This window comes from Nesoenas mayeri (genome assembly GCF_963082525.1).
Source record: "Nesoenas mayeri genome assembly, chromosome: 21".
Lineage (NCBI taxonomy): Eukaryota > Metazoa > Chordata > Aves > Columbiformes > Columbidae > Nesoenas > Nesoenas mayeri.
In genome coordinates, this window is record NC_137571.1 from 5734208 (window position 1) to 5748196 (window position 13989).

General features: G+C 56.9%; 2 protein-coding genes across 8 annotated transcripts; both read right to left on the bottom strand.

The window, feature by feature from the left end:
* Window positions 1-3055: 3055 nt before the first annotated feature.
* Window positions 3056-9493, bottom strand: MEAF6 (MYST/Esa1 associated factor 6). Of its 6 annotated transcripts, XR_013923118.1 has the most exons (9): window positions 9290-9493; window positions 9041-9156; window positions 8878-8965; window positions 8449-8494; window positions 7509-7701; window positions 5105-5134; window positions 4944-5001; window positions 4275-4308; window positions 3056-3830 (listed from the first exon to the last, which is right to left on the bottom strand). XR_013923118.1 is itself a non-coding variant. In XM_080357446.1 (8 exons), the coding sequence occupies exons 1-8, from the start codon at window positions 9383-9385 to the stop codon at window positions 3822-3824; spliced, it is 585 nt and encodes a 194-aa protein (XP_080213572.1). In that variant the 5' UTR covers window positions 9386-9493; the 3' UTR covers window positions 3056-3821. The 6 variants fall into 6 exon arrangements, 4 of the variants coding, with proteins under 4 accessions (XP_080213572.1, XP_080213571.1, XP_080213573.1 ...); XR_013923117.1 differs by lacking the exon at window positions 5105-5134; XM_080357446.1 differs by lacking the exon at window positions 4944-5001 and having other exon boundaries at window positions 8878-8938.
* A 550-nt stretch (window positions 9494-10043) lies between these two features.
* Window positions 10044-13872, bottom strand: SNIP1 (Smad nuclear interacting protein 1). Of its 2 annotated transcripts, none has more exons than XM_080357440.1 (4): window positions 13653-13872; window positions 13500-13575; window positions 11910-12499; window positions 10044-11465 (listed from the first exon to the last, which is right to left on the bottom strand). In XM_080357440.1, the coding sequence occupies exons 1-4, from the start codon at window positions 13811-13813 to the stop codon at window positions 11201-11203; spliced, it is 1092 nt and encodes a 363-aa protein (XP_080213566.1). In that variant the 5' UTR covers window positions 13814-13872; the 3' UTR covers window positions 10044-11200. The 2 variants fall into 2 exon arrangements, with proteins under 2 accessions (XP_080213566.1, XP_080213565.1); XM_080357439.1 differs by having other exon boundaries at window positions 13485-13575.
* Between the last annotated feature and the right edge of the window lie 117 nt (window positions 13873-13989).

The following is a 13989-nucleotide window of genomic DNA, read 5'->3' on the forward strand; positions in this document are numbered from 1 at the left end:
GTTGGCGAGACGTGTTCCGAGCGGTGGGAACGGCAATGAAAAGGGTTTGCCCATCTCTCGGTGAGGAGCGGCTGGTTTGCACGGCCTTCTCGCAAGGCAGGATTAGCTCTGGGCTGGGAAGCGCTGCTGCTCCCGTTCCCCTCGGCGGGGAACGCTTCCCTGACTGAGTCTGGGCACACGCTGTGCCGGGCTGGGGACCCGTCCCCTTGGCACCCCCTCCCCGGAGCTGTGGGATCGGGGTCTGTGCAGGGTCGGTGGTGCAGCCGCCCCAGCCTGGGTGGGGGAAAGACCAAGCGAACACAACCAAGTGGGAGGCAGCCGCCTGTATTTCGCAGCAGCTGTGGGGGGGTCCCTGGCAGGGTGGGGGCAGCAGGACCAGAGCACAGAGTCGCCCGTTGACGTCCCAGATGGGAGCTCAGCATCCCTGGCTGAGCCGTTCTCTGGGGATGAGACCCCCCCGCCCAGAGCCAAGAGCTGCAGCGTGTGGAGCAGCTGATGGAGAGGACTTGTCTGGCCAACAAGGAAGTAAACCAGGCAGCACTTGGGTTTTGCAATTCATCCGTGACACCAGCGGCTCCGGCTTGTGCAAGGTGAGCGGGAGCTGGCAGTGAACTGCCTGGGGACGGTCAGCTGGGGGTGGCTCTGGGCGCAGCGCGGGGGTGACCGGCCCCGGGCAGCGCGGGAGGCAGCAGCTTGCCCGGAGCTGCCTCCCCACTGTTCCTGCTTCTGGGAAGTGGCTGCAATTCTGCGGAACGGGCAGGACGGGACAGGGCCCGGCTGGCACCGCGGGATGGCGGCACATACAGGGACATGAGAACACAGCCGGGACTGCGGTGTCCTGGCCCACGTCCCATGGTGTCTGGGCACAGAGGATGTGGGCTCCTTCTTTTCACCACCACCCTGCTTGCACATTCACTTACATGTTCTACCTGTCACAGAACTGCTGGCCTCTAAAGGCTGCCTGGGCACGGGGCCGGGTGCCAGGGTGGCTCCATCCACCAGTGTCCTTTAGCAGGTCCCCACCTGCCGGGCTCTCTCCCTCAATCCCGCTTGCACATTCATCCTCTGCCTCCCCCAGCAGCTCGGGACTGTCACCGCTGTCCCACCGCCACGGCCGTTCCTGCAGCTGGGATAGGGCGTGAGGGCCTGGGGTCCCAGAAGGGACAGAGGGGCGGGGGGCCACGGGGACTCACCCGCTGGCGCAGACCCTGCTGCTCCTGCAGCAGCTCCAGGAACCGGCTGCTCCACAGCAGCTTCTCGGCGCCCAGCTCGGTGCAGAGGAATCGGACGTCGGCCTCCAGCGCCTCCAGCCTCCCCAGCACAGCCTCGCCGGGGTCACCACGCCGCTGCCCTGGTGCCACAGCGCTGCTCCTGCCACGGCCCCACAGACCCGCCCTCCGCCCCATGGACATCGGGACCCACCTGCCTGCCCTGGCTCCGGCACGGAGGTGGAGCCCCCGTCCTCTTCCTCCTCGCTGCCGCTCTCCAGCCTCGCCCGCAGTGCCATGCCGAGCTGAAAACCACCACGGAGAGCAGGGACTGACGGAGACACCGGACACGGAGCCTGGACTGACCCAGACCAGGGAACTGTGCGGTGCCCTGGGGACCTACAACCCCTGCATGGCCACACGTCACCGGGCTCCGCTGCGTCCCGGGGCTCGGAGCTCACCGCAGCCCCTGCGCTGCGGGGACACGGTGGGACAGTTACCTCCTCGGTGACCTGGAAGGCGCTGTCCCAGCACATCTTGTAGCAGATCAGCAGGTACTGGGGGAGAGGATGTGGCCACATGGTGAGTGGTGACTCAAACCCGCCCTGGGGAGCACAAAACCTCGGAGCACTGTCACCAGGGCTCATGGGAGGTAGAACCACCCCCACTCCCACCAGGGATGAGGGTCCTGAGCCCTGTCACGCTGCCATATGGGGTGGTGACCCCCTCCCACAGCCCCCAGTGCCACCAGTACAGAGGCAGAGTGCTGGCAGCACCCACACCCCGTGTCCTGGCCCCAGCTCTGGATACGCGGCAGGTTTGGGGCCAAGGAGTGTCTGAAGGTCCCTGGGGACAGACCCCATGGTACTGACCCACAGCAGCCTCCAGAGCCCCCGCAGCCCCCGCAGCACCGTCCCCGAGAGCGACAGGAGCCGCCAGCACCCGGCGCGCAGGAGCTGCCTCCACCTCGGCACCGGCGGGACGCGCCGCCGGCCCATGGGGACCCTGTGGAGTGGGACACAGAGGTGACGTCCCCAGGACCCCCCCGCCATGCTCTGCCCACCCAAGGGACGTGCGCGTGGGGGGCAGCGGCTCCCGCTCCCCAGCTCTGCCCTCTTATCCATGCGCGGACCCTCCTGCTCGGACTGGATAAACTCCTGCTAATCCTCTTGGTGACGAGGTTGTGCAGGGATTAGTGTCTCTCCCGCTCCACCTGTGGTGGCTCTGAGGGCAGTTGCTGCTCTGCCACCCTTCCCCTCCCCATTTGCTCTGTTCGGGACTCATGATTTATTTTTAATCGCTACTTTCAGCTTTCATTGCCATAGGGCAGCTTCACTTAGACATTTGCCTTTGCAGCGCCCCAGGAAAGCGGAGGGGCAGCAGGACGGGACGAGCTGTCCCTGGGGACAAGGACGTGTGTTGGCACCGGGGCTGTAGGTGACACAAGTCTTCCCGGGGTGCAGGAAAACAGGAGCCACAGAAGCAACTCCCCCCTTGAGAGAAGCGGCGCCTGTTCCCGCACCAGCACTGATGTCTTGACCCAGCTCCTGTCACAAGCTCCTGATCCGCGGGCGGCGCGCCAGGAGCTGTAAGAACTGACTCACATCCCCATCCTACCTTGAAGCGGGATTAGTGGAACACAGCTGGAGATTAGTGCCTGGCAACCCTTTCAAGTACTCGGTGTTTTGTCTACCAGAGGAAAGCAAGCAGCAAGGAATCCTCCTCAGGGTCACGAGACAAGGAACAGCTCCCACAAGAAGGTGGAAGCATTCCAGCAACGTCTTCATACAGCAGACGGAGAATAAAAAAGCACTAGGAGTCAAATTTTGAACTGAATGAAGCAGGAGAAGAGAGACAAACACGTAACTTTTATTGTTTATGTACAAATGACAGAAGTTTGTATTAAAAAGAGAATCCACCCAGCCTCAAAGATGGGAAAGAGCAAGAGGGGTCTGAGCTCCAGCCTTCCCTGCAGCTGAAAGCACTGCATGAGCTTTAGGGGATGGTGGTGGGAGAAAAGGGTTCACCCCCCCTTCTCTGCTTGAGTAAGAATCAAAATCAGCTGTTCCACAAAATGAAGAACCTTCCACTTTACATGGATTAAAATAAAGAAACCAAAAGTCAATTTGTTAACTATACACTTTGGTTTAAAAAAAGAAAAAAACCCAACACAACAACAACAAAATACACACCAACCCCAAAACGAAAATTAAACTACAAAGCGAAGTATCAGCAACAAAAGTAATCTAAGCCCTACAACACGGATGGACGTACTGACTCATACCCCGGTTCCAGTGGAGAAAGAAACACCCCCATGGGTTTGCAGATGAGGGGGCGGCAGCAGCAGGAGCAGCCACGTTTAGGAGCTCCGGATGGAGGTGGAATTCGGGAACCCCATCTGCCGCTGCTGCTGCGCCCCCTGCAACCGCGGGACCGAGAAACGATGCGCAGGACATGGCCCAAGGTTTTCTTCCCCCCCGTTAAGTTCTTTAGAGCGAGCGGCTCCGTCCGCGGAGCGTGGGCAGAGCTGCCGTCCTGCTCCTTCAGCCCACGGGCGGTGTTCTCGGAGGGGACTCGTGGACCTAAACCCCAGCGGCATCGGCACCCGTGACTCTAGTAGTCCTGCGGAGAAAGGCAACGACAGGCACGTTACGACCTTTCCGCCTCCAGTTCTGCATCAGAGCTGGGCTGCTCAGGCTTCTCTCATTCCTACACACCATTAGTTGCAGGCAAAACAGCAAAGAGATATTTACATTCCAAAGAAAGGACCCTTTAAAACCTGAGTGCATCAACTCAAACCAGATGCTTTTAATGCTCCGGATCATGACAAGATAATAAGACACAAACCAGCTTTTTGCATAGGAATTGACTGCGACCTCGCTTCGTAACAAGCCGGCCTGGGCTCATTTACTGTTAAATCCACAAGACAATGCTTATTTCATACCACGATACTCCTCAACCATGAAAACAAGGTCTTGAATTACAGCAGAGGGAGGCTCGGAAAGGGTGGGAGTCAGCCAGTCTAGAGATGAGCAATGAAAACAAGGACAGAGCACTGATACTTACGGCTCTTGGCTTTTTGTTTAACTTGAGATCAATCCTGTGGTTGGAAAGATAAGAGAAATGTCCATTTCAATACATTAAACCAAGACCAGAGTTCAAAGAACCAGCTACTGCATATGGCACAGGCTACAACAAAGACTATTTGGTTAATTCAATCCACATTCTCAATTGGGCTGAGCCAAATCGCTGTCCCAGTGGTACTGGACCAGAGAGCAGCAAAGAGACCGAGAGTGGATTCTTTATTATTTGGCAAAATGCATATTCCGGCCACTCACAAAGAGAGTTAATAAAGGTTCGTAATAAAAATCACAGGGGAGTTACGCAGCATAAAGAGCTCGGGTTAAATACGCATGCTCTACGTTAATTTGTTAGATGTGTAACTATGCCATGGGTAATTACTCAGACATAGTGGTAATGGTTATTTACTAGGACTAGAGATAGGCAGGAGTTTAAGAGGACAGGGATTACATGAGGCAGAGGTACTGAGTTCATTACATTTTTCCAGCAGGAAATATCCAAGTCTACACTAATCTCCTTAAGCAAAGCCAGAAGAATCAGTTTTTAAACTAAGATTTTTAAGTTAAAAAGTTGATATATTTAAAAAACGAAACGGAAAGGTAAAGAAGAGTGAAGTTAATTTAATTTTGCTGAAGTTATTAAATAAAATGTTACCTCCATCACGCTTTTCTGTTTTTAAAAAAAACTTCCCAGCCTAACCTAATATACATACCTACAATTAAACAGATAAACTATGGGTTAGAAAGGTCTCAAAAGGCACATCGGTGTCTACACACTAACAACACAGCACAAGTACTAATTCAAGTCAAACTTACTCAAAGTCATAATCAAACATGCCAGACGGGCTGAGGGGCAGCATTTGAAAGGAAGAAAGCAATAGAAATTAATATACTAATGAATTAAATAAATTAGTTGATTAGCCACCCTAGCGAGATCACTAAAAAAAAAAAAATAATAAAATAAAATTTTAAAAAATAATAAAGCCAGTGTTCAAATGCCATAAAGTTCTTAAGGTTTCTTAAGCAGAGCTGGGCACAAAAAGCTCCCCCGATGTGGGAATGCAGGGTCCCCCCCGGCCGCGTTTTTGGGAGCGGGGGTGCAGGGCAGAGCGGTTCAGTGCACAGGGAACCCCATGGAGTGGGAAAAGCCCCGAGTGTCCAGATTGTGACAGCGAAGCAACGCTGGTCCGGGATGAGCACCCGACCGACCCTCATCCTGCCCCTCCACAGCCCGGTTAACTGGTAATTACAGCCTGGGGACAATCCCACCCCACTTGTCACCAGAGCAGCTGCGTCTCCTCAGCACTGGGGTTCTCGGTGGAAACAGTTTTGCTTCCTCCTGAAATACTTTTTAGCCACGAAAAGCGCTGATAGAAGAGAAAACGCTCATCTTTGTGTTCCTGTGGTGGCCCCGATAATGACACTGTGACTTCAGCTGCCTCCTGCGTTCAACCGCTGGGACGTCCCCAGTTCAGCCCCGTCCGAGCCCATTCCCCCCGCTCTCACCAGCACAACCAGCTCTGCACAACAGCGCCCAGAGCTCACACCTCTGCTGGCACATGGAAGAGCTTCTGAGCAAAAAGAAACACCAGGATTGCCTTATTTTTGAAATAAACATCATTCCAGCGCACCCAAGGAACAGCCCTGTCTGTCCCATTTTAAGCGCTCAGCTCTGCTCTCAACAGGCTGCGGCTGCTTCACCCTTTGTAACCTAGAGAGACTTGGAAATTGCTTGGTCTCCTACCAGTTTCAGGGGGTGGACCGCCAGTAACGGCATGCAGAATTTTACCAGTGTTTTTATCACAGATAAACTTCTCTTCTATTAATCATCATCTCTCCGTCTGGCCATGCCAAGCGTTACAGAGCCTCAGCTCCTAACTGCAATGTGTCTGCGTCCCTCAGGGTGACACGAATCGCTGTCCCAGGGCGGACGCAGGAGAGACCCCAGGGCAGCAGGACCTGTGGGTGCAGCCGCCTCATCCCGGCGCTTAAGTCCAGGTTATGCAACCAACCCAAAGCATTTCTATCATTTCCAGCATTTTCGGTGCACCCCCCGGCGCCTGCAGTGGGTTGTTTTGCTGGCCGTGTCATCTCTGAAACAGCACCTGTCTTAAGCTGCACTTCAATTTACAGCTTATTTCTCAGAGCTTGCTTAAAGATGTAGGTTCTGGTGTTATTCCCGAACTTCTTGCCAATTATCTAAAGGCAAAAATAAAGAGTTTTGACCTGCTTTGTGTTCCCAAAGGGACACCCAGCACTTCAGGATGTCGGCCCAATTAAGACCGTAGGAAGACAATTCTGATCTAAGAATTAAAGATATGCTAGCGGCTCAAAACCCAACGAAGGAGGAAAAGGAGTTAAACGTTTTCCAGGTGCTGTACCTACCTCTGCATCTCCCAAACCATCCTGCCCCCAGAAACCTGCACATTTCCACCATTTCTCTTGTAATTTCATGGGACGGGCCCCTAAAGAGGAAAGCCCACCCATACATGAAGGCAACAAGCTCAACGTTAGCAAGAACGTTTGATTTTTAAAAGCTCCTTCACTCTAATAATCTTTAGGCACCAGTTCCAGCAATCATTTCAGAAGAGGCTGTGTCTGCAGCGTCTCCTCTCTCTAAAAACGTGGATTTACAGGGATTATTTCCCCTTGGGGAGTGACTCCCATGTCCTGTCCCTCGGCGCAGGGGCCGCGGGACTGGGTGGCAGCAGGTTGTGTTGGCCCATGGGGAGCATGGGGAGGCCAGGGGGTTATTCCAGATTTGTGAGCCCCCAGCCCACGACGCTGCAGACAAACCTTCAGTTCACCATGAAGAGCTCGGGAAAGCTTCATTTCGGGCGAGTTTGAGGTTAAGGTGACAAAGCAACCCTTCCATGTGACAATCCAAAGAGACTCAGTTTGGGGCACTGCAAACTGAAAGGGCTTGGAGGGGAAATCTGAGTGAAGAGCGTCCACAACCCCCAAAATATTCCACTTTCCTCTTTCACCTTCTCTCCCAAAGAAACTATTGCCATTCCTATCCTGTGTGGCTCTGCGGACGGCAGGTTGTGCTGCTGCGAGAGCCGAACAGGACACACACAACCGAAAAGCAGAGAAATGCCACAACAAGGACCTGAGCTGCTCGACATTCTGACAAATTACTGGTTCCTTCACACAATAAAGGTGATTCACCGAGAGCCAGGCACTCAGAAGGCACAAGAAGGCTGCTGGTGCCACTAACCTGTGTCGGTTTTTGTTCTTCCGTTTTTTGTGGCTGCTGTGGTGGCTCCCGGACGAAGTGGAGGATGCAGCTTTCTGGGGCTTCACCCCCTGCACAGACCCGTCCAGCTCCTCAGCATCCTCCTGGTTGGGCTCGTTCTCCTGATTGTGAAAGTCTGGAGAAGTGTCACTTTCTGTGCCACTGCCTGGCTCCCCTGGAGCGCGACAAAGGGGAACGAGCACAAGGTTACACTCCAGCAGAGCCCCGCACCGCAGCGACCCCCAGAAACAGCGCCCGGGGCAGCAGAGACAGGCTGAGCATTGCAGCACCAGCGGGAAATAAGTGAACCTGAGGAAGAGGTGTGAAGCTGCCTCCTCGGCGGCTGAACCACGCAAAAACATATCTTAAAATCCTGAACAAAGCGGCTCCTCCCTGTGTCACTTGCAAGTGACTTGCAGGCGGTTGCCTCAGCAATCCGAGCCGCTTCAAAGAGCACCAAGAATAAGTTTGATGCACAATAAATCCTTGCTGAGCATAAAGGTTGACCTGAGAAAAGAAGCTCAACTTTACTTCTGTTCCTTCCCAGCGCCACTTTGCTGACCTGGAGCGCTCGGGAGCCCCCGAGGACGGGAGCAGCACGGACCCACGCGGGAGCAGCACGGACCCACGCGGGAGCACGGACCCACGCGGGAGTACGGACCCACGCGGGAGCAGCATGGACCCATGCGGGAGTACGGACCCACGCGGGAGCAGCACGGACCCACGCGGGAGTACGGACCCACGCGGGAGCAGCACGGACCCACGCGGGAGCAGCACGGACCCACGCGGGAGCAGCACGGACCCACGCGGGAGCAGCACGGACCCACGCGGGAGCAGCACGGACCCACGCGACCCGGGGAGCTGACGTGTGGGGAGAATGCAGCTCTTCCCAGGCTCTGAGAGGAATTAAGAAGTGACTTACGCTTCTCAATGAGCTGGTCCTGGACTCCAGCTAACGCGCTGACCGCCTAGAAAACCAAAAAGGGTGTTAATGAAGGCAGGAATTCGCTTACCCCTTTTCAAATGCTCCAAAGCCACAGAGATCACTGCACAGAGAAAGACACATCAGGCCTTTGCCTGGAAGGGCTTATGGCCCAGCACTCGCACAGCACAACGGGGGTCGAAGCAAAGAGAAAAAGACACAGGTGGCAGTGACAAGTGTGTGGCACAGGTGGCTCTTGACAGTGGTTCCTTTCACCTCTCTGGGCAGCAGGAAAAGGGGTTTGGAAAGAGGCTGCAAGGGGAGCGAAGATGCTCAGGGTCGGGGCTCAAATGGAAAACGGGTCCTGCAGCAGCCCCGGCAGCCGGGAGGAGCAGGGCGGGACGGGGACGGGGACAGCCTGGCACTCACCGCTGCCGACGTGACCGACGACTTGCTGAAGAGCCGTTCGGCCTCCTTGAACTTGCGGTTCCTGCGGTCGTTTTTGCTGTTGGAGTTCCTGAAACGGAGAGAAGCGGCATGGCGGGGGCCCGGCGGGCGGCACCGGCGGCACCGGCGGCGGCCCCGGACTCACTTCTGGTTGGTGAGGTAGCGGTCCCAGCCGCGGATGATGTTCCCGTACATCTGCGTGTCCTCCAGGTAGCTGCCCTCGAAGGCGTAGATCTGCCGCTCCAGGTTGGCCAGCGTCTCCTGCCGGGCACAGCGCGGCCATGGAGCGGGCCCGGCGCGGCCATGGAGCGGGCCCGGCCCCCGCCCGCCCCGGCCCCGGCCCCGCCGCCCGCCCGCCCCGGCCCGGCCCCGCCGCCCCGGCCCCGCCGCTCACCGCCAGCTCCTGCTTGCGCTTCACCAGCTCGGCCAGTTCCCGGCGGGTGTCGGGGATCTGCGGGGGCCCGCCGGCCTTGGCGTGCAGCGCGGCCATGGCGGCGGCGGCTGCGCGGGCCGGGCGGGGCGGGGCGGCGGCTGCGCTGCCGGGAGGGGCCGCCGGGGGCAGCGCCGAGCGGGACCGGCCCCGCCGCTCCGCCCCGAGCCCGCCCGGCCCCGCCCCGAGCCCGCCCGGCCGCGCCCCGAGCCCGCCCGGCCCCGCCCCGAGCCCGCCCGGCCCCGCCCCGAGCCCGCCCGCCGGCACGGGGACCCGCGCACACGGCTGCGGGGCGGCCCCGGTGTCCGCCGGGTGTCCGGTACCGAGCGGGGCCGCCTGCGGAGCGTCCCGGCTCTGCGCCCCCGCTTCGGGGAGAAGCAGCCGGTTCGGAACAGCCGTCGCAGCCGCTGCCACCGAACCGGGCGCTGGAGCTGCCGCCGCGTCCTGCTGGGGGTCCTGCCCCGACCCCCCACCCGGCCCTGCCCCGACCCCCCCGGGTATTTGCCGTTTCTAAGTGTGAACCGGGACAAAGAGCCCCCGGGGTGCGGCACAAACCCTCCGCGCTCCCCCCTACACAAATCACCCACTCTCTTTTTATTAATAAACTTACTCGGTGTCTCTAGTACTGAAATGAACACTGGAAGTTCATTGGCTTCGGGGAGTATTAAAGGAAACAAAAAAGGGACACTAGAAAAATATTACAACTAAATTAAGGGTTAAATTTACAAATTCTTTATTTAAAAATCCCTAGAGCATATATAAAGGAGATCCTCCTAGTCAAAACTCGCTCTGCCCACTGCTTGAAAACTGGCATCAATGCCCCATATTTACACCATCAATGTTGGAGCCCGTGTATACAAAATGCAACACTTGTATACAGCAGGTATATACACAGCAGGTAGGGAGAGCTCCTGACCACAGAACAGTGTGGAAAATATACATTTCTTATACCATAAAGCAAACCACGGGGAGGAGACATCCAAAAACCAGGCAAGATGCAAGTACTTTCCACGAGTGGAATTGTCTTTTCTCTTCCAAAAGCATCGTTTTCTTTGACGGGGGAGAAGACTATTTTAACCAAGAGACAGTATCTGTTTTATAAAACTTAAATAGTGCAAACTCTGGTTAAAACACATGACCATAGAAAGGGTATTTATGTGTGACACGAACAAACCAAGGAGGCAGAGCTGCTCCTCGAATGCTGCAGCACACCCCGGGCAGACACCGACCCCACCTCAGCCCCAAAATCCCAGTATTGTCACCCAAAAGCCCAGGAAGCGTTCACGTCCATCCAGATGACCCTGTAATTCGCAGGCAGCGCGTTCCAGCGCAGCGTCCGGCCCTGGAGGGTTTCACGAGACAAACGACCTGCCGGGGAAACGCTCCTGCCTGGAACTTCTAACAGGGAAAGGAATTTGGCCAGCTCCACCAAATGACGCGTTACAAAAAGCACTGGGTTACTTTCTAACTAGTATTTCAGTTCAGTAGCGTTTTCAAAGGGCTACAACAAAACAATTAATGAAAATAATTTAACATTCGCCATCTGTGTTTCACACCCTTCCTAGAAGAGGACAGTCTCTTAACGTTTGTTGAGTGTTTCCAGCATCAGAGCGTTCACATCCAGGTGCAATTCTGCTCGTCAGGGGCAAAAAAAGTGAAGAAAAAATCTGTATTCCCTGATATGCAGAACTATCAAAGATGAATAATCAGTGAAGTCCCCCAAAATAAACCACGAGAACAGATCAACAACAGAAAAAGGACTTTAAGGCAATAAGAGGCGTCAGTGCTGCGATGCTCCAATGTTTACAGCCCAATGCATGGGCAGCTGCAAAGACTTGCTCTCCCCTGCCCCCTCCCCGGCTTCCTCCTCATCCGTTAACTGTCAGACTCTTCCTCCTTCTCCTCCTCATCATCATCGTCCTTTGCGTTGGCCTCAGATTTATCTGAAGATTCATGGAGAAGAACGTATTCCCTGCTGCTGAACCCGAACTTCAGCACGTCCTTCTCCTTCAGTTCGTAGTAGCGCTGGGGCTCGATGCGCTGGTTGTTGAGGAACGTGCCGTTCCCCGAGCCCAGGTCGATGATGTAGGGCCTGACGCGGCGGCCCACGGTCCCGTCAGCACGCGTGTACTCCACCAGCCTGCCAAAACAAAACGCACCCGCTCAACCACAACACACACAGAGGGCGCTCTCCAAAAACCTCCCGTGACGCTGTAACCGCGGTTCCCAGCGCCGCAGATCAGCCACCTCCGTTGTGAAAACCCGAGCGAATAAAACCTCTCCTTGAAACGCTTGTTCTGCCGATTACACCCGCTGGTTTATTCCAGTTTAGATGATCAAACCGTTCTGTGTTTAACCCTGCTGGGTTATTAGCCTGACTCAAAGGCTTGTGGTTACATGAGAAGAGTGACAGATATTTCTGGTTACTGCTAGGATGACACGCAGCAGCCAAACATAAATTCCCCCTCTCTCTCTCATGTACTTACAGCAAACTCAGACCTCTCAGCTGGGGCTGTTTGCATGTTTGCTTTTCCCTCACAAGCTCCTGAACGCTCCTGTTGGAGTCGCCGCGGCGCGTACTCACCGGTACTGGAATACGGCGTGCTGCTTGGAGCAGGACGGGTGGTCGATGGGGATGTCGGCGATGCGGCGGTGCCTGCCCAGCAGATACGCGCTCTGCCTGTGGATGTACATGACCGGCAGAAACTCGTCGTTTTTGAAAGGGTAGAGGCGCCACCGCTTCTTCGGGATCCGAGCCTCGGGGGGCTCGCTGTACTTAATCACAACCCCTCGGAACGTGTTGGCGTCCTCTAGAAGTGCGCCAGACAGTTCAAAGTTTGGTTTCTCCTTGCTGACAGGAGCTTTTTCTTTAGGTTTGTTGTCAGGTTGCCTGAGTTCTGGATTCTGGTCGATGCCGCTGCCCTCGTTATTTTGTCGATGCTCCCGTCTTCTCTCGTTGTAAAACTCCCTCTCCGCTTGCTGCTCGTGGATGTTCTGAACATCCCTCTCTCGCTCATGGCCCCGAACTCCGGGCCTCTCATTTGGATTCTTCCTCCGGTCTGAGTGCTCTCTGTGTCGCTCTCTGTCCCCGCTCCTGTCCCTCCGGTGTTCTTGTTCTGTTGGGTGTCTCTGCTTCCGCTCCTCGTTTCCTCTGCGACAATGATCATCCCGCTCCTGCAACCAAGAACCGCTTACAGTGACGTGTTCAGTATCACACAGTATCACAGTATGTTTGGGATTGGAAGGGACCTCAAAAGATCACCTAGTCCAATCCCCCTGCTGGAGCAGGAATGCCCAGGTGAGGTCGCACAGGAACATGTCCAGGTGGGTCTTGAATGTCTCCAGAGAAGGAGACTCCACAACCCCCCCGGGCAGCCTGTTCCAGTGTCTGTCACCCTTACTGAGAAGAAGATTTTTCTCAAATTTAAGTGGAACCTTTTGTGTTCCAGCTTGATCCCATTATCCCTTGTCCTATCATTGTTTGCCAACGAGAAGAGCCTGGCTCCATCCTCATGGCACTCACCCTTTATATATTTATAAACATTAATAAGGTCACCACTCAGTCTCCTCTTCTCCAAACTAAAGAGCCCCAGCTCCCTCAGCCTTTCCTCACACGGGAGATGCTCCACTCCCTGCAGCATCTTTGTTGCCCTGCACTGGACTCTCTGCAGCAGTTCCCTGTCCTGCTGGAACTGAGGGGCCCAGAACTGGACACAATATTCCAGATGTGCTCTCCCCAGGGCAGAGCAGAGGGGCAGGAGAACCTCTCTTGATCTACTGACCACCCCCCTTCTAACCTACCCCAGGATGAAAAAGCAGCGAATCTACCTCGGCTCGTACGAAACACACAATCCTACGCTTGGAAAACATGCGCTCGGGCGCGTTCCGTGCGGGTCTGACACAAAGCGAGAGAAACTCGTTCCCTCATCAGGTCACTGAGATCCGTACAACGGGCACCGACCAACGCGGGGCCAGCGGACGGCGGCCGCGTCCTCCGCTCCGGGCGCGGTGTGACCGGGCAACCGCGCCGCGCTGCCGACAGCACCGCAACCGCCGCGGAAAGGGGCTTCGTACCTCGCTCGGCCGAGTCCCGCCGGGAAGGGCCCGAGGCGCCGGTGCCGCTGGGCGGGCCGGCCCGGGCCCCGCTGCCCCCATTTACCTGCTTCACCTTCACCTGGTGCGGGCTGCGGCTCCTCCTGCCGCGCGGGGACCGGCTCCTCCGCCCCGACCGGCTCTTCCTCTTGGGCGATCTGGAAGCCAAGAGAGCGGGATGAGCCGCGGCCGGGCCGGGCGCAGCGCGGGGCCCGCGGCCGCCGGGCGGCCCTACCTGCTGCTCCTGCCGCGGCTGCCCTGGCACGACCCGGCCGGCGGAGACTGGCTGCCCCGGCCCGAGCGGGACGGGGAGCGCCGGGGGCTGCGCCTCTCGGCCTTCAGCGCCGCCTCCCGCCGCCGCCGCCGCTCCCGCCGCCGCTCGGCCGCCGGCTCCATGGCGGCCACAAAGCGAACCGAGCGCCACTTCCGGCCCGCGCGCCGCCGCCCGCAGGCACTTCCGGCGGAACGGGTGTGGCCGGCACCGCCCCCGGGCGGTTCTGCACCTGCGCAGAGGCGTGTCCGGCCTGCGCACGCGCCCTCCGCACGGCGCCGTCTCCATAGCGACCCGGGAC

Coding starts and splice junctions, on each gene's coding strand:
- MEAF6 (XM_080357445.1), bottom strand. CDS start 9,385: ATGGCCGCGCTGCACGCCAAGGCCGGCGGGCCCCCGCAGATCCCCGAC. Junction 9,157..9,289: donor AGCGCAAGCAGGAGCTGGCG/GTGAGCGGCGGG, acceptor TGTGCCCGGCAG/GAGACGCTGGCCAACCTGGA. Junction 4,309..5,104: donor ATGTTTGATTATGACTTTGA/GTAAGTTTGACT, acceptor TTCCAACCACAG/GATTGATCTCAAGTTAAACA.
- SNIP1 (XM_080357439.1), bottom strand. CDS start 13,813: ATGGAGCCGGCGGCCGAGCGGCGGCGGGAGCGGCGGCGGCGGCGGGAG. Junction 13,576..13,652: donor AGCCGCGGCAGGAGCAGCAG/GTAGGGCCGCCC, acceptor CTTGGCTTCCAG/ATCGCCCAAGAGGAAGAGCC. Junction 12,500..13,484: donor ACCAGGTGAAGGTGAAGCAG/GTAAATGGGGGC, acceptor TCTTGGTTGCAG/GAGCGGGATGATCATTGTCG.